This window comes from Bufo gargarizans, chromosome 1 (genome assembly GCF_014858855.1).
Source record: "Bufo gargarizans isolate SCDJY-AF-19 chromosome 1, ASM1485885v1, whole genome shotgun sequence".
Classification (NCBI taxonomy): Eukaryota; Metazoa; Chordata; class Amphibia; order Anura; family Bufonidae; genus Bufo; species Bufo gargarizans.
In genome coordinates, this window is record NC_058080.1 from 33,395,964 (window position 1) to 33,422,616 (window position 26,653).

The 26,653-nt window shown below is 48.3% G+C and overlaps 1 protein-coding gene across 1 annotated transcript in view; it reads left to right on the forward strand.

Annotated features, from left to right (window-relative positions):
* LOC122924362 (vomeronasal type-2 receptor 26-like) overlaps positions 1-26,653 on the forward strand; it is a 200,240-nt gene that overhangs the window by 59,862 nt on the left and 113,725 nt on the right. The window contains exon 5 of the mRNA XM_044275386.1: positions 8,201-8,206. Coding sequence (XP_044131321.1) covers positions 8,201-8,206 — 6 coding nt within the window. The remainder of the gene's footprint in view (positions 1-8,200; positions 8,207-26,653) is intronic.

Here is a 26,653-nt window from a genome sequence, read left to right on the forward strand (position 1 = left end):
TTGGGGCAAGGGTCCATCTGACCACTGATACCTGGTCTGCAAAGCATGGTCAGGGCAGGTTTATCACCTACACTGCGCACTGGGTCAACCTGCTGACGGCTGCCAAGCATGGAATGCGTGGCTCTGCAGCGGAGTTGGTGACACCGCCACGACTTGCAGGCAGGCTTACTGCCACCTCCTCTACTCCTCCTACTCCATCCTCTTCCATAACCTCCTCGGCTGAGTCCTCTTCTGCTGCGGCGTCTGGCTGCACATCAACTGAATCCCCCCAGCTCCCCAGGGGCTATTCCACATACCGGATACGACAGTGTCATGCTGTCTTGGGGTTGACTTGCCTGAAAGCAGAGATCCACACCGGACCAGCACTCCTGTCCGCCCTGAACGCACAGGTGGATCAGTGGCTGACCCTGCACCAACTGGAGATCGGCAAAGTGGTGTGTGACAATGGAAGCAATTTGTTGGCGGCATTGAATTTGGGCAAGTTGTCACATGTGCCATGCATGGCACATGTGATAAATCTTATCGTCCAAAGCTTTGTGTCTAAGTACCCAGGCTTACAGGACGTCCTCAAGCAGGCCAGGAAGGTGTGTGGCCATTTCAGGTGTTCCTACACGGCCATGGCGCACTTTGCAGACATTCAGCGCCGAAACAACATGCCAGTGAGGCGCTTGATTTGCGACAGCCCGACACATTGGCATTCAACACTCCTAATGTTCGACCACCTGCTCCAAAAAGAAAAAGCCGTCAATGAGTATTTGTATGACCGGGGTGCTAGGACAGCCTCTGTCTAGCTGGGAATTTTTTGCCACGTTACTGGACGCTCATGCGCAATGCCTGTAGGCTCATGCGTCCTTTTGAGGAGGTGACAAACCTAGTCAGTCGCACCGAAGGCACCATCAGCGACCTCATCCCATTTGTTTTCTTCCTGGAGCGTGCCCTGCGAAGAGCGCTGGATCAGGCTGTAGATGAGCGTGAAGAGGAAGAGGAAGAGTTGTGGTCACCATCACCACCAGAAACAGCCTTGTCATCATCGCTTGCCGGACCTGTGGCAACGCTGGAAGAGGAGTATGAGGAAGAGGAGTCAGAGGAGGAATGTGGCTTTGAGGAGGAGGAAGACCAACCACAGCAGGCATCCCAGGGTGCTCGTTGTTGTCACCTATCTGGGACCCGTGGTGTTGTACGTGGCGGGGGGGAAGAACAGACCGTCAATGACATCAGTGAGGATGAGGAACAGGAAATGAGTAGCTCAGCATCCAACCTAGTGCAAATGGGGTCTTTCATGCTGTCATGTCTGTTGAGGGACCCTCATATAAAAAGGATGAAGGAGAACAACCTGTACTGGGTGGCCACGCTACTAGACTCCCGATATAAGCAGAAAGTGGCGGAAATGTTACCAAATTACCGAAAGTCAGAAAGGATGCAGCAGTTCAAAACCAAACTAGAAAATATGCTTTACACAGCTTATAATGGGGATGTCACAGCACAACAGGAATCTAACAGGGGAAGAGGGGAAAGTAATCCTCCTCCTACCACGACCACGACGGCAAGGACAGGACGCTTTACAGATGTGTTGTTGATGGAGGAAATGCAGAGCTTTTTCAGTCCTACACATCGCCACAGCCCCTTCGGGATCCAGCCTTAGAGAACGACTCGACCAACAGGTAGCAGACTACCTCGCCCTAACTGCAGATATCGACACTCTGAGGAGCGATGAACCCCTTGACTACTGGTGTATAGGCTTGATCTGTGGCCTGAACTATCCCAGTTTGCGATAGAACTTCGGGCCTGCCCCGCTTCAAATGTCCTGTCAGAAAGGACCTTCAGTGCAGCAGGAGGCATTGTCACTTACAAAAGAAGTCACCTCGGTCAAAAAGTGTTGATTACCTCATCTTCATGAATGAGGCATGGATCCCGAAGGGACTGACAGTGGGGGATACGTTTGACTAACAAAAGGCCTGATGACATGCCTTGGCCTCAAAATGGTCCCCATGCTGCTGTATTTAATGTCTGCATACCGGATGACTTTCGTGAATTCTCCGCCACCAACTAGGGTTCAAGCCGCAATGTTTTAGTCACCTTTCTGCCTTGAAAACATCAATTTTTCCGTCCGCTGCTACAACAGTGTCTGCAAAAATACCAAATTTTTCAGGAATGTGTACATGCCTAATTTTTCTGGCCTTTGGTGCTGCACTGTGGCTGCAAAAACAAAACAAAAAAAAAAGGCACATACAAGTGTCAATTCCCCTTCGTGATCGGTACCTTGTTGTGGTGTACAGTGTTCATTTTAGGACATGGTCAGATATCATAGTCAAGTATCAAAATAATGCCAATGTAACACCTGACCCTGACACTTGACTCTGACACCTGACTCTGACACCTGACTCTGACCCTGACACCTGACACCGACACCTGACCCTGACACCTGACCCTGACACCTGACACCTGACCCTGACACCTGATCCTGACACCTGACCCTGACTCTGACACCTGACACCTGACCCTGACACCTGACCCTGACACCTGACCCTGACCCTGACACCTGACCCTGACACCTGACTCTGACACCTGACACCTGACCCTGACACCTGACTCTGACACTTGACACCTGGCACCTGACTCTGACACCTGACCCTGACACCTGACACCTGACCCTGACACCTGACCCTGACACCTGACCCTGACACCTGACCCTGACACCTGACCCTGATAACTGACCCTGACACTGACATCTGACCCTGACACCTGACCCTGACACCTGACCCTGACACCTGACCCTGACACCTGACCCTGACACCTGACCCTGACACTTGAGCCCTGACCCTGACCCTGACACCTGACCCTGACACTGACATCTGACCCTGACACCTGACCCTGACACCTGACCCTGACACCTGACCCTGACACCTGACCCTGACACCTGACCCTGACACCTGACACCTGACCCCTGACACCTGACCCCTGACCCCTGACCCTGACCCTGACACCTGACCCTGACACCTGACCCTGACACTGACACCTGACCCTGACACCTGACACTGACACCTGACTCTGACACCTGACCCTGACACCTGACCCTGACACCTGACCCTGACACCTGACCCTGACACCTGACCCTGACACCTGACCCTGACACCTGACCCTGACACTGACACCTGACCCTGACACCTGACACTGACACCTGACTCTGACACCTAACACCTGACTCTGACACCTGACCCTGACACCTGACACCTGACACCTGACCCTGACACCTGACTCTCATATCTGAGTTTGACTTATGCTCTTCATAGGTCAGGGTCAAAGTGAGAATGAGTTATAGATATATACTATGTATTTGTCTGCTAAATCACACAACCAAAGTGAGTCTATTGCTGAGCTTATAGCTCTGTGCCTAAAATGCTGTAAGCTAACACATTACAGTGTTATGAGCGCAGAGCTGATAGCTCAGTGGTAAGGAAGGAAACAAAGGATTTTAGGTTTACTGTGGTTTTGAATGCTACATCACATAGATGAACAAAAAGCCTAAGCTCATACAGGGCAAGCTGGTGGCTCAGTGGTAATGCTGCTGCCTCATGTCCAGGCCTTCTGAGTTCAAAGCCCCTTTCAGCCTCAAAAAAATATTTACATTTTATTATGCCCTAGATAAGAGGCAAATTTAAATGATGTGTGACGCTGACGTGTGACGCTGATATCTGACGTCCTTCATTTGTCAGTGTCGCAAGGGATTTTAGCTTTACTGTGGTTTTGTATTCTACATCACATAGATGAACAAAAATCACAAGCTTATCCAAGGCAAGCTGGTAGCTCAGTGGTAATGCTGCTGCCCCATGTCCAGGCTTTCTGAGTTCAAAACCCCTTTCAGCCTCTAACAAGTGTTTATATTTTATTATGCCCTAGATAAGAGGCAAATTTAAATGACGTGTGACGCTGATGTGTGACGATGATATCTCACGTCCTTCATTTGTCAGTGTCGCAAGGGATCTTAGGTTTACGGTGGTTTTTGCTATACTACATCTCATAGATCAAAAAAATCCCCATCTTTGCTGTCTAGAGCTGTAGCTCAGTGGTAAGACACTTGCTTTGCATGTAGAGTTCATGGGTTCAAAACCCCTTTTAGGCTTTTAATAAAATTTATATTTTATATTTTATTGAGCTCTAGATCAGAGTCAAATTCCAGTGCTGTGTGATGTAAGTAGTCCTTTTTTTTATTTTATTAAGAGTACATGGGCAGCACTATAGTAAAGGGGGCCCTGTATACAGAGCTGTATCCTGGATTTTACATATATACTGTATATATGTGTATTATACACACAGTGTGCTACAGCTTCACCACACTGAGATCTGCTCAGAAAGCTGCTATACATTACTGGTTTATCCACAGACACAATATATGGTCATACAGATGGCAGTACTATGTGATAGCTTCTAAGTATAGAAAACCATGTGGTAATGTTATAGCTCGGAGGTTACATTAATGGCTTTGCTTGTTGAAGTCCCCAGAAAGACATATGTATTTTTCTTTTATAGCATATACTATAATAAATAATATGTCATTAACCCATAGGATACCAGAGCTGTACATGTATGTCGCTGGAAACACGGTCACAAATCCCAGCGCCATACAGGTACAGCGCTCTGATCGGGCGGCCACAGGAGCTACTCCCTCCCGATCAGCTGCAGGGGTCCGGCAGGCACTGATAGTTGGACCCCTGCTGTATGCACCGGCATCGGTGAAAACACTGATGCCTGCTCATTAACCCTTGCACTGCCGCAGTCAGCGCTGACGGCTGCATGTGCGGTATCCCCGTGGTGCTGTGACGTCAGCCTGCTGTCTAGCCCTGTCAGTCAATGGGGGAGGGGTGTGTGCAGAGCACAGGGGGTGTTATAGAGCATTGCTCAGAATATTAAGCCCCGCCTCTGAGGGCTCCAATTGTTTATTTGCATATGAATCTCTGCATATCTCTGCAGCTATTTATCATACATAATCAGCATAATGAGCCCTACCAGGCAGTGCGTATGGTCTAATAGGGTTCATTCTGGTGACAGAGCCTCTTTAGCCTCTTATGGACACAGGGCGTACCTGTGTATTTCCGATCACCGCTGCACGGCGGGCAGTGTTAGGAACGGTGTGCCTGCTGAAATCATTCAGAAGGCACCCTGTGACAATGCCGAGGGGGGGTCCTGTGACCCCCCCTCCATACCGGCGATTGCTGCTAACCGCAGGTCAATTCAGACCTGCGGTTTGCAGCATTTCCAGGTTATTCAGGTCTCCGGTGACCCGGAATAGGAGGGGGATCAGTGGTGTAATATACACCACCAATCACCCTCCGTAGATCCTGTGAGGTGGCGGTGACGGAGGATGAGGGTGAGGATCGCCTGTGATTGGTTGGAGGGACTGACCTGGAGATAAGGTCCTGGAGCTCCTCTCTCCCCGCCCACAGACTTCTGTGTGAGTAAGGACAGAGGAGCCCTGTGTCGGTCCATTTGCATCCCACACGATCCGCCGCCATCCGTGGCTCCTGAGACCCCATAAAGTGCCATCTGGCATATAAACATTTAGGGAGAGCTTTAGGTTAGGCAGGGGTAGTGAAAAAAAAAAAAAAGTTAATTTTTGTGTGCAGCACCCAGATCTGAGGGTGTCTGGGGTCCCCAGCAACTTGTGCGACCCCCGTCCCCCCAGGGGTGCTGCAGCTTGCCCCCCCCCACATATTTTGGGGCGCAAGCGCATTTTTTTTTCTTTTTGTAGGTGCGCTGACTGTGGCCGGCACTCTTAGCTGTAAAAGAGCGCCTGGCCACTGTTAGCGCATCGCTCACCCCACTGCTGATCAGCGAGTTTTTGGGCTGTGAGCAATTTTTCGGGGATTCTGTTAGGTTAGGGTGGGTTAGGGTAGGGTATACATAAAAACACACCGCCCCCCACACACACACTAAATAAAGTTTTACACACACACGCACTCCCCTTTAGCGTTCTAAGATGGCCCGCCGGATGTTCTCGGCCGAGGAGGCATACGCCCAGCTGCTCTCCGACTCCGAGAGCCCCAGTGAGGACGAGGATGACCCCACTTTCCTGTTGTCATCCTCGTTCTCCTCATCATCTAGTGATGATGATGAGCCCCAAGGCGATGGAGACGCCGCCAGGCGGAGCCCCCCATGCCAGGAACCCTGTAGCCCACACTAGTATGAGCAGCCCTGGGGCTTGTACTAGTTTTCCGGCCCACCAGGCAAATTCACCTGATCCCTCTACCGGTGAACTTGACTGGAGTACCCCAGAGGATTTTGAGCCCTTGATTCCTGACTTTTTTGGCCAACCAGGAATCCAGACACAGTGGGCTTCACTGAATATGACATTTTTAGGTTTTTTTCAGTGAACAATTTGTGAATCTGATGGTGGAGCAAACAAACTTGTTCACCCAACAGTTTATAGCCCAATTTCTCCTGAGTCAGAAAATACCTCATATGTGGATGTAGAGTGATCTGCGGGTGAACTACGCGGCTCAGAAGAGAAAGAGCACTATTGGGATTTTGGACAACCAAAATCGCAATGGCGCTCCTTTTCTTATGAGCCATGTAGTTAGCCTGCAGAGCACTTTACGTCCACATATGGGGTATGTCCTTACTCAGGAGAAATTGGGCTACGAATTTTGGGGCGCGTTTTCTCCTATTACCCCTTGTAAAAATTAAATAAAAGGGGCTACAAGAACATGTTAGTGTAAAAAAAAGGAGATTTTGAATTTTCTCCTCCACTTTGCAGCTATTCCTGTGAAGACTGTGAAATAAATTAAAATGGGGGAAGAGCAGGGGCGGACTGAGAACCCTCAGGGCCCCCGGGCAAAATAAATCAAGGGCCCCCTTACAGGCCCCACCCATGTTCTGCTGCAAGACCCACCCTTGTCCCGCCTCCATGCCCCGCCTCCAGCCACACCCTACACAATCTTTAATAAGATTTCAAAGTTAAAGCGACACAAAAGGCACCCAGACCACTTCAGCTCATTGACGTGGTCTGGGTACAGTGTCCCTTTTGCAAATCGAGCTGCAATGTTCTAGAGAAACTGCATTGTTTACGTTCCAGCAATAAGTCGGCCTCTAGTCGCTGGCGGCCACCTGAGGGCTTCCTGGATTAAAACAGACCTTTGGTCCGGTATCTGACGCTGGACGTCCTCACACTCTGCATGATGACCTCCAGGGTCAGATTTTTCCCCATAGGAAAGCATTGATTCAATGCTTTCGTATGGGGTGATCTAATCTCAGCGTCCATTAGTGAGCCTCTGTTAGAAACAGTCCCCTCCACCTTGTACTTGTTCCACTGATCTGCTACTTGCGGGCTACGTGGGCATGAGTTCAGTCACTTCGGCGCGTGATCCCGCGAGACCCGTGACCTACAGCGGCGGGTCTCGCGAGATCACGCGCTGCAGGACGGGATAGCGCACCGAAGTGACTGAACTCATGCCCGAGCAGCCCACAAGTAGAGGAACAATTACAAGAGGGGTGGGGAATAGCCAAATTAAAAAAATATTTTGAACCAAAAGGTGTGCTTTTGGTGGGTTTTGAACTAATGGTGGTCTGTGGATGGCACTGTTGTGGGGTCTCTGTGGATGGCACTGTTGTGGGGGCTCTGTGGATGGCACTGTTGTGGGGGCTCTGTGGATGGCACTGTTGTGGGGGCTCTGTGGATGGCACTGTTGTGGGGGCTCTGTGGATGGCACTGTTGTGGGGGCTCTGTGGATGGCACTGTGGGTGACACATATATAGCACCTTATGCTATATATGTGTCATCCACAGATACCCCCATAACAGTGTCCTGTGAGTGAATGACCCCCAATACAGGGTCTGGGGGCCGGCATCTGGTGTTGTAATGGCAGCGGGGCCCGGTGCAGTCACTGTATTCTATTGCACCGGGCCCCGCTCACTGTAATACTAATTTTCATATGTGAACAAGAACAAGAGAAATCCTCTGCGATCCTCTCCCTCTCTGTACTCACAAACTCAGTAGCAGGCCGGGCGGCAGCGCAACTCACTGACGTCACGCGCCTGCTCCTCCCACTTTATGAATGGAGCAGGCGCGTGACGTCAGTGAGTTACGCTGCCGCCTGGCCTGCCAGGCTGTTACTGAGTATGTGAGTACGGAGAGGATCGCAGAGGATTTCTCTTCTTGTTCACATATGAAAATTAGTATTACAGTGAGCGGGGCCCGGTGCAATAGAATACAGTGACTGCACCGGGCCCCGCTGCCATTACCACCATTACCAAGCCAGCATAACATTCGGAATTGGGGCGCTGGGCATAACACATTATGCTATTCTGCGGCGGGCCCCCATCCCGGCCGGGCCCTCGGACCATGTCCGAAGTGCCCGACCGGTCAGTCCGCCCCTGGGGAAGGGAATTATAAATTTAGTACTCCATTGAAGTGTGGTACTCCCTGAAGCAACCGTCAATACAGAGGCACGTGATCGGGGCACGTGTCACACTGAGTGGTGGTGTCCTTCCGTTACCCCCTCCTGTTACACACGCTGCACTTTTTTGGGGACCGTCCCTTCTTTCCAGTATGGGGGAACCACACCTTGAAAGTGTTGGCCAGGGACGATCCGGGCGCCTCCAATTCCCAAGGTACTCCGGCCTGCTCTTTCCCGGTCAGAAAAGATCAGGTCCTTGAGGATTGCCTCATAGAACTGAAGGAATTTCCCTGTGCTGCCAGCGCTCCGTGACAGCACAAAAGAGTTGTACAAGGCAACCTGCACCAACCTGCAAGTAGACCGCAACTTCTTTGTACCATGCTCGGGTTTTGCGCATGGCGTTTAGGGTTGCCACCTTTTCTTCAAGCCAAACCTGAACAGAAGGGAGGGAGGGCCCCCTTCCAGGCCCCACCCATGTCCTGCCTCCAACCACGCCCATGTCCCGCCCCAGCCACACCCATGTCCCGCCTCCATCCCTGGTCGCTGTCGCACCACGATCGTTACGCCCCTGATCCCGTCACTACAGAAATACAGCGCCTCATACCTCTTACATCCAGTGACGTCTCCTTTGATGTAGATGTTCTCTTTCCTCATCTTCTCCTTTCAAACCTTCAGACCAGACACCATTTTTCAGCCATTTCTCGTCTCTGCAGTTTGACAATAAAAATCTTAGTTTACTACTTTTCCATCATCCTCCCATCTTCTGGACAAATCATCCTACTACCCCCAATACTATGCCGCTGTGCTCCCCAATACTATACTGCAGAAACAGATAAACCCCCTGATAATGGTAGTTCCACACAGAGCCCCCCATATAAAATACCCCTTCTTTGTGGCCTCAGTAGAAGCCCCCAAATAATGTGCCAGTAAGAAGTGCCCCCATAGATGCCCCAATGTGTCAGTAAGAAGTGCCTCTTTTCTCCCGCCCAATATGTGCCAGTATAAGGTCCCTTTTCCCCCCTTCCCTTATATGTGCCAGTATCAAGTGCCTCTTCCCCCCCTTCCCTTATATGTGCCAGTATCAAGTGCCTCATTTATCCCCCCCAATATGTGCCAGTATAAGGTGCCTCTTTCCCTCCCTTCCCCCCATATGTGGCAATTTCAAGTGCCTCATTCTCTCCCCCCAATATGTGCCAGTATGAGGTGCCTCTTTCCCCCCCTTCCCCCATATGTGGCAGTTTCAAGTGCCTCATTCCCCCCCCCCCAATATGTGCCAGTATAAGGTGCCTCTTTCCACCCCTTCCCCTATATGTGCCAATTTCAAGTGCCTCTTTTCTCCTCCGCCCCCAAATATGTGCCAGTATAAGGTGTCTCCCCCCCCCTTCCCCCATATGTGCCAGTTTCAAGTGCCTCATTTCTCCTCCTCCCCAATATGTGCCAGTATAAGGGGCCTCTTTCCACCACTTCCCCCATATGTGCCAATTTCAGGTGCCTCTCTTCTCTAAAAAAAAAAAAAATTTTACTTACCTCCAACGATGCGATGCAGGCCTCTTCCCGGCCTGTGTACCGTGCTGTATGGCTCAGGCGGCGTGATGACATAATCGCGCCGCCTGCACCAGCCTCTGATAGGCTGCGGACCTTGTGCCTGCAGCCTATCAGAGGAACAGGGGAGGGAGACGCCTCTCCCTCCCCTGCCGCAGCACAGCTGTCTGTATCGCTGTCCTGAGGACGGCGATACAGATGACTATGGAGATGAGCGCTTCCACAATGGAAACGCTCATCTCCCTGTGCCCAGCCACCGCCGCCATCATTCACAGCTGATCCTGTGCCTGGGTCTGACAAAGGCATGTACCCGGGCACAGGATTGCAAACCCGGACTGTCCGGGTCATTCCCGTATGGGTGGCAACCCTATTCTGAGCAATGCTCTATAACACCCCCTGTGCTCTGCACACACACCCCTCCCCCCATTGACTGACAGGGCTAGACACCAGGCTGACGTCACAGCACCACGGGGATACCGCACATGCAGCCGTCAGCGCTGACTGCGGCAGTGCAAGGGTTAATGAGCAGGCATCAGTGTTTTCACCGATGCCGGTGCATACAGCAGGGGTCCAACTATCAGTGCCTGCCGGACCCCTGCAGCTGATCGGGAGGGAGTAGCTCCTGTGGCCGCCCGATCAGAGCGCTGTACCTGTATGGCGCTGGGATTTGTGACCGTGTTTCCAGCGACATACATGTACAGCTCTGGTATCCTATGGGTTAATGACATATTATTTATTATAGTATATGCTATTAAAGAAAAATACATATGTCTTTCTGGGGACTTCAACAAGCAAAGCCATTAACCACTTAAGGACCACAGGTTTATACCCCCCTAGTGACCAGGCCCTTTTTTACAAATCGGCACTCCACAACTTTAGCAGTTTATCGCTCGGTCATGCAACTTACCACCCAAATGAATTTTACCTCCTTTTCTTCTCACTAATAGAGCTTTCATTTGGTGGTATTTCATTGCTGCTGACATTTTTACTTTTTTTGTTATTAATTGAAATTTAACGATTTTTTTGCAAAAAAATGACATTTTTCATTTTCAGTTGTAAAATTTTGCAAAAAAACCCACATCCATATATAAATTTTTCGCTAAATTTATTGTTCTACATGTCTTTGATAAAAAAAAAATGTTTGGGTAAAAAAAATATGGTTTGGGTAAAAGTTATAGCGTTTACAAACTATGGTACAAAAATGTGAATTTCCGCTTTTTGAAACAGCTCTGATTTTCTGAGCACCTGTCATGTTTCCTGAGGTTCTACAATGCCCAGACAGTAGAAAAACCCCACAAATGACCCCATTTCGGAAAGTAGACACCCTAAGGTATTCGCTGATGGGCATAGTGAGTTCATAGAAGTTTTTATTTTTTGTCACAAGTTAGCGGAAAATGATGATTTATTTTTTATTTTATTTTTTTCTTACAAAGTCTCATATTCCACTAACTTGCGACAAAAAATAAAAAATTCTAGGAACTCGCCATGCCCCTCACGGAATACCTTGGGGTGTCTTCTTTCCAAAATGGGGTCACTTGTGGGGTAGTTATACTGCCCTGGCAATTTAGGGGCCCAAATGCGTGAGAAGTAGTGTGAAATCAAAATCTGTAAAAAATGGCCTGCGAAATCCGAAAGGTGCACTTTGGAATATGTGCCCTTTTGCCCACCTTTGCTGCAAAAAAGTGTCACACATCTGGTATCGCCGTACTCAGGAGAAGTTGGGGAATGTGTTTTGGGGTGTCATTTTACATATACCCATGCTGGGTGAGAAAAATATCTTGGTCAAATGCCAACTTTGTATAAAAAAATGGGAAATGTTGTCTTTTGCCAAGATATTTCTCTCACCCAGCATGGGTATATGTAAAATGACACCCCAAAACACATTCCCCAACTTCTCCTGAGTACGGCGATACCACATGTGTGACACTTTTTTGCTGCCAAGGTGGGCAAAGGGGCACACATTCCAAAGTGCACCTTTCGGATTTCACCAGCCATTTTTTACAGATTTTGATTTCAAACTACTTCTCACACATTTGGGCCCCTAAATTGCCAGGGCAGTATAACTACGCCACAAGTGACCCCATTTTGGAAAGAAGACACCCCAAGGTATTCCATGAGGGGCATGGCGAGTTCCTAGAATTTTTTATTTTTTGTCGCAAGTTAGTGGAATATGAGACTTTGTAAGGAAAAAAATAAAAATAAAAAAAATCATCATTTTCCGCTAACTTGTGACAAAAAATAAAAAATTCTAGGAACTCGCAGTGCCCCTCACGGAATACCTTGGGATGTCTTCTTTCAAAAATGGGGTCACTTGTGGCGTAGTTATACTGCCCTGGCAATTTAGGGGCCCAAATGCGTGAGAAGTAGTGTGAAATCAAAATCTGTAAAAAATGGCCTGCGAAATCCGAAAGGTGCACTTTGGAATGTGTGCCCCTTTGCCCACCTAGGCTGCAAAAAAGTGTCACACATCTGGTATCGCCGTACTCGGGAGAAGTTGGGGAATGTGTTTTGGGGTGTAATTTTACATATACCCATGCTGGGTGAGATAAATATCTTGGTCAAATGCCAACTTTGTATAAAAAAATGGGAAATGTTGTCTTTTGCCAAGATATTTCTCTCACCCAGCATGGGTATATGTAAAATGACACCCCAAAACACATTCCCCAACTTCTCCTGAGTACGGCGATACCAGATGTGTCACACTTTTTGGCAGCCTAGGTGGGCAAAGGGGCACACATTCCAAAGAGCACCTTTAGGATTTCACCAGCCATTTTTTACAGATTTTGATTGCAAACTACTTCTCACACATTTGGGCCCCTAAATTGCCAGGGCAGTATAACTACCCCACAAGTGACCCCATTTTGGAAAGAAGACACCCCAAGGTATTCTGTGAAGGGCACGGCGAGTTCCTAGAATTTTTTATTTTTTGTCGCAAGTTAGTGGAATATGAGACTTTGTAAGGAAAAAAATAAAAATAAAAAAATCATCATTTTCTGCTAACTTGTGACAAAAAATAAAAAATTCTAGGAACTCGCCATGCCCCTCACGGAATACCTTGGGGTGTCTTCTTTCCAAAATGGGGTCACTTGTGGGGTAGTTATACTGCCCTGGCAATTTAGGGGACCATATGCGTGAGAAGTACCTTGCAATCAAAATGTGTAAAAAATGGCTGGTGAAATCCTAAAGGTGCACTTTGGAATATGTGCCCCTTTGCCCACCTTGGCAGCAAAAAAGTGTCACACATCTGGTATCGCCGTACTCAGGAGAAGTTGGGGAATGTGTTTTGGGGTGTCATTTTACATATACCCATGCTGGGTGAGAGAAATATCTTGGCAAAAGACAACATTTCCAATTTTTTTTATACAAAGTTGGCATTTGACCAAGATATTTATCCCACCCAGCATGGGTATATGTAAAATGACACCCCAAAACACATTGCCCAACTTCTCCTGAGTACGGCGATACCAGATGTGTCACACTTTTTTGCTGCCAAGGTGGGCAAAGGTGCCCAAATTCCTTTTAGGAGGGCATTTTTAGACATTTCGGTCCCAGACTTCTTCTCACGCTTTAGGGCCCCTAAAAAGCCAGGGCAGTATAAATACCCCACATGTGACCCCATTTTGGAAAGAAGACACCCCAAGGTATTCAATGAGGGGCATGGCGAGTTCATAGAAAAAAACATTTTTGGCATAAGTTAGCGGAAATTGATTTTTTTTTTTTTTCTCACAAAGTCTCAATTTCCGCTAACTTGGGTCAAAAATTTAAAACTTTCATGGACTCAATATGCCCCTCACGGAATACCTTGGGGTGTCTTCTTTCCAAAATGGGGTCAGTTGTGGGGTGTTTGTACTGCTCTGGCATTTGAGGGTCTCCGCAATCATTACATGTATGGCCAGCATTAGGAGTTTCTGCTATTCTCCTTATATTGAGCATACAGGTAATGAGATGTTTTTTTTCCCGTTCAGCCTCTGGGCTGAAAGAAAAAAATGAACGGCACAGATTTCTTCATTCGCATCGATCAATGTGGATGAAAAAATCTCTGCCCAAAAAAAAAAGGAGGGGAAAGGCGTCTGCCAGGACATAGGAGCTCCGCCCAACATCCATACCCACTTAGCTCGTATGCCCTGGCAAACCCGATTTCTCCATTCACATCAATCGATGTGGATGAATAAATCATTGCCGGGATTTTTTATATTTTTTTTATATATACAAAGTGTTTGCCAAAGCATAGGAACGCCGCCTCCTCCTCAGCTCGTATGCCTCGGCAAACATATCTGTTACTGCAGAGGAGAAATCTCGTCTTGCAGCGCCGCATACACCGACTTTTGTGTAATCTGACAGCAGCGCAATGCTTCTGTCAGAATGCACATCAGTGCTGCAGCTGCTTGATCGCTTGGTCCACCTAGAAGGTAAAAAAAAAAAAAAAAAAAAAAAAAAAAAAACCAGGCCGCAACGCAATAAATTTATTAACATTAACTTTTATAAACTTTTGAAACAGAACAATAACTTTTTTGCTTACCGGTGATTTTTTTTTTTGTTTGTTTTTTTTTACCTTTATTGAACAAACCTCTCCTTCCCCATGGGACAATGTGCAAAGCGCAAATCGCCCAGAGATGCGGCGAAGTACATTATGCACTTTGTCCCAGGTGAAAGGAGAGGTTTGTGGCAGCTCTGTGTGAAAGGGCCCTAAGACCCCTGTGTGCCTGTCCTGTGTACGCAATCCCTATGCTAATAGTGTACCTGAGTGTGGAACTTGCGGAAACACTCCCCTATGCATAGGGCAGGCTTGTCAGGACAGTCAGGACAAAAAAAGGTGGTGTCACGCCTTATTCCACCCCTGCTACAGACACGACATCTTTTTCTTGTGGAACGTTGAGTTGGGGTACCAGGATAGACAGACGGGAAATGTCTGCCATGTAGCCGGCTCACTACATCAGGGCCTTGGGGCACGGACCCTCCTGGATACAGGATTTCCGAAATGATCTCTTCCTGGAATTTTAGGAAGGATCCTGTTCTCCCAGCCTTACTGTAGAGATCAAAACTATTGTACATCGCCAATTGGATCAAATAAACAGACACCTTCTTATACCAGCGTCTGGTTCTGCGGGAAACTAAATAGGGAGCCAACATCTGGTCATTGAAGTCCACCCCTCCCATGTGAAGGTTATAGTCGTGGACAGAGAGGGGTTTCACAATGACTCCAGTTGCCCGTTCAATTTGGACAGTTGTGTCTGCGTGAATGGTGGACAGAAGGTAAACGTCCCTCTTGTCCCTCCACTTCACCGCGAGCAGTTCTTGGTCAAGGCAGCCCTCTCCCCCCGTGCAAGTCGGGTACTAACGAGCCGTTGGGGGAAGCCCCGGCGACTAGGTCGCGCGGTGCCACAGCATTGAATTCCGACTAGATGTAAGTGCCGAAAGAGGGCCACGCTTGAGTAAAAATTGTCCACGTATAAGTGGTACCCCTTGTGGAGTAAGGGTGACACCAAGTCCCAGACAATCTTGCCACTGCTCCCCAGGTAGTCAGGACATCCGACCGGCTCCAGTTTTGAGTCTTTTCCCTCATAGACCCTAAAACGATATGTATAGCCTGTGGCCCTTTCACAGAGCTTATACAGTTTGACCCCATACCGGGCGCGCTTGCTGGGGATGTACTGTTTTATGCCAAGGCGCCCGGTAAAATGTACTAGGGACTCGTCTATGCAGATGTTTTGATTAGGGGTATACGCATCTGCAAATCTGGATGACAAATGGTCTATGAGGGGCCGAATTTTATGGAGCCGGTCATAAGCAGGGTGGCCTCTTGGATGACAGGTGCTATTGTCCGTAAAATGCATAAAGCACATGATGGCCTCAAAACGTGCCCTAGACATTGCAGCAGAGAACATGGGCATGAAATGTATTGGGTCTTTAGACCAATATGACCGCAATACATTTTTTTTAGTTAGACCCATGCTGAGGAGAAGGCCCAAAAAAAATTTAAACTCGGAAACAGTGACTGGTTTCCACCGGAAAGGCTGGGCATAGAAGCTTTCCGGATTGGCGGTAATAAACTGTGTGGCGTAGCGGTTGGTTTCTGCCACAACTAGGTCATAGAGATCCGCGGTGAAGAACAGCTCAAAAAACTGAAGGGCCGATCCTAAATGAGCCGTCTCCACGCGAACTCCAGACTGGGCGGTGAAAGGGGGCAATACGGGTGCGGCGGAATCAGGGGATTGCCAATTAGGATTTGCCAGCACCTCTGGGAGACTAAGGGTTCTACGGGCCTGTGAACGCGGTGGCTGCGACGGGGGAGTTATTGCACGTGCCACCGTACCAGCTGGAACTGCCCTTCTGGTGTTTGCCACTTCACCAGGGAATACGGCAGTGCTGGTAGAAGGTCCAGGCTGTGCTGCGCTGCTGGTGTATGCCGCACCATAAACAAGATCAGCGCTAGCACCACTCTGCTGCAAATGAGGATCATCATGCAGGGTAGGCAGAACTCTTACATGGGATCGGGTACGTCTGGCCGTAGCAGGGACCTCTACCTCGTCATCCTCACTAGCCGTTAGAGTGCCACTGCTGTCTACAGGTTCATATTCTGAACCACTGGATTCAGCGGATGAGGCGTCCCCATCGCTTTCATCCATCACGGCCAGAATCCTGTAGGCCTCTTCAGCGGAATACCCCTTGTTTGACATTTTGGGTTCACTAAATTTAGGGGGTATTCCTCTGAGACTACCCAGGAAAAAGAGCAAACCTGCCTAGTAAAAGGGAGTGCTTGCGAAGTAAAGCTGCGATCGCTAATAAAGATCCAAAAAGCTCAAAAGTGATCTTTTATAGCGCCGCAGCGATTTTACGGTGTTTTTGCAGTGATCAGAAAAAAAAAATTCTGTCACTGCGGTGGGGCGGACTGAACACAAGTGTGCGCACAAGATCAGGCCTGATTGGGCGAACACTGCGTTTTTTGTAGAACCTAAGGTGACCCTAATGTACTTATATAGATCTGATTGCGATCAGTATTGATCACTTACAGATACTATATAGTACTAGTGCTGATTAGCGACAGCGATGACGCTAATCAGCGACTAATCGGTGACTGCGGTGCGGTGCGGTGGGCGCTAAACTACCTAGCAAGTAGCTAACTACCTGGCGGGGGTGAGGGACCCTTACAGGGGGGGGTGATCAATGACAGGGGGGTGGACAAGGGGGTGATCAGGGTGATCAGGGAGTCTAATATGGGTGATCAGGTGCTAAATAAGGGGTTAATAAATGACAGGGTAATATCTAATGTGTAGTGTGGTGTTTGGTGCTACTTACTGAGCTGCCTGTGTCCTCTGGTGGTCGATCCAAGCGAAAGGGACCACCAGAGGACCAGGCAGCAGTTATATCAGACGCTATTTTCAAAATAGCGTCTGACATAACCATTTCATTGGACGATTCAAAAATCCACAGCCTGCCAGCCAATGATCGCGGCCGGCAGGCTGCAGATGAACTTGTGCACTATGCGTTCCTGTGAACGCGCGCTCCTGTGTGCGCGCGTTCACAGGAAATCTCGGCTCACGCGAGATGACGCCAATCGGCGTTAGCGTAGCCTGGGAGCGCCGCAGAGATGACGCCTTTCGGCGTTAGAGTAGCGGTAAGTGGTTAATGTAACCTCCGAGCTATAACATTACCACATGGTTTTCTATACTTAGAAGCTGTCACATAGTCCTGCCATCTGTATGACCATATATTGTGTCTGTGGATAAACCAGTAATGTATAGCAGCTTTCTGAGCAGCTCTCAGTGTGGTGAAGCTGTAGCACACTGTGTGTATAATACACATATATACAGTATATATGTAAAATCCAGGATACAGCTCTGTATACAGGGCCCCCTTTACTATAGTGCTGCCCATGGACTCTTAATAAAATAAAATAAAGGACTACTTACATCACACGGCACTGGAATTTGACTCTGATCTAGAGCTCAATAAAATATAAAATATAAATTTTATTAAAAGCCTAAAAGGGGTTTTGAACCCATGAACTCTACATGCAAAGCAAGTGTCTTACCACTGAGCTACAGCTTTAGACACTAAAGGTGGTGATTTTTTTTGATCTATGAGATGTAGTATAGCAAAAACCACAGTAAACCTAAGATCCCTTGCGACACTGACAAATGAAGGACGTGAGATATCAGCGTCACACGTCAGCGTCACACGTCAGCGTCACACGTCAGCGTCACACGTCAGCGTCACACGTCAGCGTCACACGTCAGCGTCACACGTCAGCGTCACACGTCAGCGTCACACGTCAGCGTCACACGTCAGCGTCACACGTCAGCGTCACACGTCAGCGTCACACGTCAGCGTCACACGTCATTTAAATTTGCCTCTTCTCTAGGGCATAATAAAATGTAAATATTTTTTTGAGGCTGAAAGGGGCTTTGAACTCAGAAGGCCTGGACATGAGGCAGCAGCATTACCACTGAGCCACCAGCTTGCCCTGTATGAGCTTAGGCTTTTTGTTCATCTATGTGATGTAGCATTCAAAACCACAGTAAACCTAAAATCCTTTGTTTCCTTCCTTACCACTGAGCTATCAGCTCTGCGCTCATAACACTGTAATGTGTTAGCTTACAGCATTTTAGGCACAGAGCTATAAGCTCAGCAATAGACTCACTTTGGTTGTGTGATTTAGCAGACAAATACATAGTATATATCTATAACTCCTTCTCACTTTGACCCTGACCTATGAAGAGCATAAGTCAAACTCAGATATGAGAGTCAGGTGTCAGGGTCAGGTGTCAGGTGTCAGGTGTCAGGGTCAGGTGTCAGAGTCAGGTGTCAGGGTCAGGTGTCAGGGTCAGGTGTCAGGGTCAGGTGTCAGGGTCAGGTGTCAGGGTCAGGTGTCAGTGTCAGGGTCAGGTGTCAGGGTCAGGTGTCAGGGTCAGGTGTCAGGTGTCAGGGTCAGGTGTCAGAGTCAGGGTCAGGTGTCAGGGTCAGGTGTCAGGGTCAGGTGTCAGGGTCAGGGTCAGGTGTCAGGGTCAGGGTCAGGTGTCAGGTGTCAGGGGTCAGGTGTCAGGGGTCAGGGGTCAGGTGTCAGGGGTCAGGTGTCAGGGTCAGGTTCAGGTGTCAGGGTCAGGTGTCAGGGTCAGATGTCAGTGTCAGGGTCAGGTGTCAGGGTCAGGTGTCAGGGTCAGGGTCAGGGGTCAGGTGTCAGGGTCAGGTGTCAGGGTCAGGTGTCAGGGTCAGGTGTCAGGGTCAGGTGTCAGGGTCAGGTGTCAGGGTCAGGGTCAGGTGTCAGGGTCAGGTGTCAGGGTCAGGGGTCAGGTGTCAGGGTCAGGTGTCAGGGTCAGGGGTCAGGGTCAGGTGTCAGAGTCAGGTATCAGAGTCAGGTATCAGAGTCAAGTGTCAGGGTCAGGGTCAGGTGTCAGGGTCAGGTGTCACATTGGCATTATTTTGATACTTGACTATGATATCTGACCATGTCCTAAAATGAACACTGTAGTGGTGAAGGGGCTTGCGTATCATAATGAAGCGATCATCACCTCTATGAGTGTGTTGGCAATGTTACCACACCCCAGATAAGGCCGTTGCTTCATTATGATCAGACTAAAAGCGATCGGCTGGATAATTTTCATAGAAAAAGTTGTATGGGTTTTTAATACATAAATTAAAAAAATCATAATAAAATCTCTTAATAGTTTATTAGAAATAATGCAGACAATTAAAAAAATCTCCATCAATTCCAATACCAATACAGAGCTCAGAACTAAATTATTTCAGGATGTCGTAATGGTTTGTTAATTTGGCAATGGTTAATCCATTCGACACACGTCCCCGGATAGGGGACGTAACAGGGATTAAACTGATAGGAATAGGACTAGTTAAGACACCACTCATATAGGTGTCACAGCACATTGCCCCGTGCACGCGCAGTGCCCCAACTTGGGAGTAAGAGGACCGACCAAGCTGCTGTTTCCAAAAAAAAAATCAATTTAATTAATATATCCCAGATTGTGGACCATACAGGGATTAATCTGATGAGAATAGTACTACAGAAAATACCACTCATATCGGGTGTGACAGTAAATTGCACGGCGCAGACGCAGTGGCCGTGGATTCAAACAAAGGGGAGAGAGCCAGCGTTTATTTAACCATCTCCCCGTTTGAAAAATCAATTTAATAAATGGACCGCATATTGGGGACGTCACGTAACAGAGATTAAACTGATGAGAATAGTATTACAGAAAATACCACTCATATCGGGTGTGACAGTAAATTGCACGGCGCAGACGCAGTGACCGTGGCGTGGATTCAAACAAAGGGGAGGGAGCCAGCGTTTTTTTTAACCATCTCCCCATTCGAAAAATCAATTCAATTCACCTTTCGGGGACACTTGGTGTTGTACGTGGCTGGGTGGAGGAAGAAACCTTCAATGACATCAACGGGACATGGATAGCTTGGTATCCAACCTTGTGCAAATGGGAAGTTTGCGGTTGGGCAAATGGACTGTTTGCGGTTGTTTGCGGTGCATTAAAAGGGGAGTTCAGTCTGTCAATGTCTGTGTAGCGGGCGTAACCCTTACGCTACCTGATCGATACAACATCATACCTGATCGTATACACACACTGGATGTTTTAAACCACGTTGTTCGAAAAAAAAATTGGATTGTTAGGTGCCATTTATGGATTAAAATTCAACTCTGCGTCAACTATGTAATTTTCCATGGGAGTTTTGCCATGGATCCCCCTCCGGCATGCCACAGTCCAGGTGTTAGTCCCCTTGAAACAACTTTTCCATCACTACTGTGGCTAGAAAAGTCCCTGTGGGTTTTAAAATTTGCCTGCCTATTGAAGTCAATGGCGGTTTGCCCGTTCACGAACATTTGCAGAAATTAGCGTTCGCTGTTTGCGAACGGAAAATTTTATGTTTGCAACATCCCTAATCACTACCCAAAGGACTCATAAATCTGGTAAACTGACTTTTGCTCTGCTTAACCCTGTTTTACCTATATCACCTGTATCTGTAACCTCAGACCACTGTATATATACTCTATGTATATTGTGTCATTTAATGTGCCCTTAAGGCAATTAAATATATAATTTAATCTTGTGCTATCTTGTATCTCGATCACAATTCCCCACATCCGTGTTTCGGCCTAGTTATTAGCTACCGGAGGGTTGGTTTCTCACCCTATATAATCCCGTTAGCGGACCAGGTGTATTACAAACGAGAAGCTTGTGGCAGATACCCAGGCTGAGACAGCGCTGTTTTCACTGCGGCAGTGAAAAGGCTCTCTCAGCTTATTGCCTCTCTGTGCCCGGGGGGACAGGAGGTGTCTGTGTAAACTGTACCAAGCTGACCTTACCTGCTCTTCTGGAGGGTGTAACATCACGCTTTGGTAACCCGTGACCATGCCGCGGCTCATGAGCGCGACGTAGATTACGTCAAGCGAGCACGAGGCGTGGAATTCGTCACATATTGGTTGCAGCAATGTGGGATCTAGATACTAGTGTCTGTGAGTGTGAGACCTATACTCCCAGAGACTTAAGACGACCAGCGGTAGCTTTTGCTGCTGGAGTCTTAAGATTAGCTCAACATTAGATAGTCTGAGTGCAAATACAATAAGGTGTGTGCATCAGGTGGAAGTCCGTTTCAGTGACCATTCTTGGCAATGATGGCCAGTTACACACAAAGCAAAGCTAAGGAGATGGCCGATGCTTTGAATGGTGGTGGGGAGGACGCAGTCCAGATAATAGTCCCAGAGGAAGTTCAAGGCGAGGGGGAGCACAGCCAAAGCTCCCCAATGAGCCAGTTGCCGGAGGTGAGTTCCGCGGTAGGCCTCACCCCACCTGCCCATCCCCCCAGCAAAGCCAGCTCAGCTGCTCTCCTACAAGCTGCTCTGGAGCGTCTCCAGGCCGGAGACCAGGCGGCCTCTGAGCTCCTCATGGCAGAGGCTGCAGAACGTCGGGAGCAAGCACCAGCTGCAGAACGACTTGAGAAAGCAACGGCTGCAGAACGTTGCGAGCAAGCACAGGCCAAGCGTGAGCACCAGCTACAAGAGCTTCAGCTTCAGCTCCAACTCCAGCAACCCTCTACAGCCCGATGTAAATCTCCAGAGACCTGGATTCCCAAACTGCGGGCAGAGGACTTTCTCCTACTGGACAAAGATGGGGACCTGGACACCTTTTTGTTGGCATTTGAGATGGCCTGCCATCAGTACCAGCTGCCAGAGGACCAGTGGGTCAGATTCCTCATGCTACGGCTCAGGGGAAAAGCCCTTGAAATCTTTGAGTACCTGCCCAGCGAGACCATCCTGAGCTATGAGGATATCAAACAGGCTCTGGTCAGGCAGTATAACTTAACCCCTGAGTCGTACGGGAAGAAGCTCTGGAATTTGCAGCAGGGTTCTACCCAGAGTTAGGCCGATCAGATGCGGGCCTTGCTGAGAGCAGTCGACCAATGGACTACGGGATTTGAGCTCTCCACTCCAACAGCTAAAGAAGCTCATCGCCACAGAGCAGTTCTTATGGAATTGCCTGGAGGACCTACAGCAGTACCTCTGCAACCGCAAGCCAAAGGGGGCCTTCGCAACAGCAGACTGGCCGATGAATACACCAACAACAGGACTTCAGAGGCCCGAAAACCTGTCAGCTGGAAAGGGGGTAAGATGCACGCTGCACCTGCTACCCTGCCCCTAGTCCCAAGTGCGCACCGGCCCCTGCTACACTTTCCATGCCAGTGGGGGAACCCCGACTGTGCCACCTGTGTAAGCAGCCAGGACACTTTAAAGCCATGTGTCCCCAGCGCCCGAGGGACCCGTCCCAGTCATCGACCCGGAAACCATCCACTGTGTTGTATGTGGGTGGGGGTGGTGGGAGGTCCCTTGACAATTTTCAACTGCTCACCGTGGGCCAGGCCATGGCCATGGGTGTCACGGGTATAGTAACGGGAATCAAATTAGAGCAGAGGTGCACCCCCTGAGCTGCCACCCGGTCCCCTGTCCCTGCCTACTTGCACCACCCGCCCTAGGTGACGGAGCGCAACTGGGCAACAGTCCCTAACCTACCAAGTGCAAGCAGATAGAAAGAGACAGCAGGGAAGAGGACAGCCACTGAGCAGTAACAATAAGCGGACAAGAGGTAGAACAAAAACGGAAGGCGAGGCAGGTCAACTAGCCGAGGTCAGTCCAGGAGGTCACGTCAGAACAAGGGAAGAGGCAAAGCCAAGGTCTAACTCTGTCAAGAGGCGGATCGAGGTTCAATTCCAGAGGTAACTAAATAACAATAAAATACACAGCCTATAGGACAAAAATCACAGGCAACCTGTAGCCAGCAGGCTGTCCGTATTTATAGTGGGTAGTGAAGGTCATGTGACGTGGCCAGTGTCACATGACTGACAGACAGACAAGTTGAGCACCGAGTGATCAGCTCGGTGCTCAAGGCAAAACTAGGAGCAGGGAGCCTCCCAGCTAGCAAAGCCGCCCTGGGAACGAGGCCAAACACAGAACCTCACTCCAGAAGCTAAGCAGTAGGTCTGTGGCTGATGGGAGACCGAATGTGCCTTCGGCGCCCCGTTACAGTATCCCCCCCCCCTTTTTACAAGGGGCCACTGGACCCAAGCATTGTTGACGAGGTTTCTCAGGATGTTCCCGGTGAAATATAGTAATTAACCTGGAAGCATGCATCCTAGACATAGGTATCCAGGACCTCTCCTCAGGTCCAAAACCTTTCCAGTGGACCAGGTATTGAAAGGATTTTTTAATCTTTCTGACATCTATTATTTTAGAAATAATGAATTCCTCCTAACCCTCAACCTCCTCAGGTGGAGGAGGTTTTTTAACCGGAACCACTGGTGACACATATTTCTTAAGTAACGACTTATGGAACACATCATGTATACGGAGGGAGTCGGGTAGCTTAAGTCTAAATGATACTGGGTTAATAAGCTCAATAATTTTGTATGGTCCAATGAAACACGGCGAGAATTAATTAGAACATTGTTTCAAAGCAAGATTTTTACCCCCTTGGAACGTCTCTTATTGGCATGTTTACACTGGGTTTCCTGGGCCTTTTCCAGGTTTGATTGAACCTGTGCCCAGACTGTGTACAGTCTAGAGGTAAAAGAATCTGCCTGCGGGTTGAGTGAGGATACAGAGGAATTAGAACTAAAGCGAGGATGTAAACCACTGTTACAAAAAAAAAAGGAGACACCCCTGTGGAAGAATTAACCTGATTGTTAATGGCGAATTCTGCCAACAGGAGGTATCTCACCCATAGGAGTTGATTATGCAATACATAGCACCTTAGAAAAAACTCCACTGCCTGATATAACCGTTCTGTCTGCCCATTGGTCTGTGGATGGAAAGCAGAGGAAAAGGACAAAGAGATGATGCATCTTCTACAAAAAGCCCTCCAAAAGCTAAAAAACAAACTGAACGCCTCTATCAGAGACAATATTCTCAGGGACACCATGCAGACGTACCACATGTAATGAACAAGGATGCTAAGGTCTTTGCATCAGGAGCTTACTTAAAGGAACAAAGTGCACCATCTTGCTAAAACGGTCAACCACTACCCACACCACTGATTTCCCCTCAGAGAGGGGCAGATCAGAAATAAAATCCATAGAGATGTGAGACCATGGCTTAGAGGGAATGGGTAGTGGTTGTAGTTCACTAGCGGGATGTGTTCTTGGGGTCTTAGACCTGGCACAAACATCGCAAGCTAAAACATAAGACCGTACATATTTAGACAAAGTGGGCCACCAGAAAGACCTCAGCAGCAATTCCTTAGTGGCAGCAATACCAGGGGCGTAGCTAAAGGCTCATGGGCCCTGGTCTAAAGGTTCAGCTTGCCCCCCCCCCCTTCCCTCAGTGTTTTGTGGCTAGGGAAGCACATAGCCTTCATTCTGCCTGCGGCAAAAATTTAAACAGTAGACCATCCCCCAACCCCCCCATGCCAAATTCTTGACCCAAGCCCTTCCCTCCAGCCAGAGCTATAACTTGACCAGCATGCACTTTCTATAATACTGGTATCTTCTTATGGGGTGCAAGGGTCTTTGGGCCTCCTCAGGCTCCTGGGCCCGCTAGTGACTGCTACCTCTGCACCCCCTATAGCTACGCCCCTGAGCAATACCTGGATGACCACAGAGCATGGAGTCATGACATTCACCCAATAATTGAACACAAAAGCATTAAGGAACAAACAACTTATCTGCCGGGGTTTTTGGAGGAGAAAGTTGCTGAGCCTGTTGAATCTCAGAGGAAAGAGATGGTAGGAGAACGGGGCTAAAGGAGCGAAAGTATAGAGCGGGGAACCCGTCTGGGCCGGGAGCTTTCCCTTTCGGGAGCTGTTTAATCGCTAAGAGGAGTTCCTCGTTGGTGAAAGGGGAGCTAAGGGAGTTGATCTGAGTATCTGAGATTTGGGGGATTTTAATGGAGCGGAGAAAAAGTTTTATTGAGTCTTGATGAGAGATATTCGGATTAATATTTCCCTGGGGGGTAAGATTCTAAAGGGAGGGATAAAATTCCGAAAATCTCCGGGCTATATTTTATGTGTCAGTAAGCATGCTTCCTTCTTTAGTCCGTATTTTACATATAAAGTTTTGGGTCTCCCTTTTTTTAATACGGGACATCATAAATTTAGTCACTTTGTCTCCGTGGACGAAATATTTATAGTGGGCATGGAGGAAGTATTTGGCGGATTGGGTATTGAGAAGGTTTTTTAGATCTGTCCTCAGAAGTTTTAATTTTGCTAAATGGGTATCTAACATGGAGCTTTTATGAAGGGCTTCTATATCTCTAATGTCCTTCAGGAGGGATTCAATGCGGGCTAATCTATTTTTTTTTAATATGAGAGCCTAAGCTGATAAGTTGACCACGGATATAGGCTTTATGCGTATCCCATAGGGTATAGGGGTGAATGCCAAGGGTATCATTGGAGGAGAAAAAGTCCCTTAACCATGTAATAACTTTTTCTTTATTATCATCAGGGGATTGGAATAGTTGCTCATTGAGCTTCCATCTAAAAGTTCTGGGGGGTCTATCTGGGGTAAGTATATTGATCCAAATGGGGGCATGGTCAGAGAGACTAATAGAACCAAAAAAGCAGAGCTGGATATGCTGGGAGGAAATTAAAAGATAGTCAAGGCGCTGGTAGGATCTATGGGGGTGGGAGTAGAATGTGTAATCCTTAACATCAGGGTTTAGAGTTCTCCAGATGTCAACCAGGCGGTGGTCATGGAGAGAGTTCCTCAATTTACTAAGGGCCTTATTAGAAATTGAAGATTTTTTGGAGGAGGAGTCTAAAGGGGGGACTAACGTAAGGTTGAAATCACCTCCCATGACGGTCACACCTTCACAGAAGTGATCCAGAGTCTGAAGTATTTTATGAAGCCAAATGCCCATTTGGGGCATACACATTAACAAACGTATAGGTTTGATTAGCAATGTCACCTTTTAGGAAAACAAATCTCCCTTCTGGATCTTGGACGCTGTCCCTGTAGGTGAAAGGGGTAGTTCTGCTAAAACCCACGCTAACTCCCCTGGAGGCGGAGGAGTTGGCTCCACAGTGGTACCAGGTAGGTAAGCAAGAGTGGGAAAGGTTGGGGTAGTGGTTAAATTTAAAATGTGTCTCCTGGAGGAGTATGACTGAGCATCCCATTTTCTTTAATGTGGAAAGAATTTGACAACGTTTGGAAGGGGCATTAAAACCCTTCACGTTGTAAGATGTAATTTTTAGGTTTGCCATGTTACC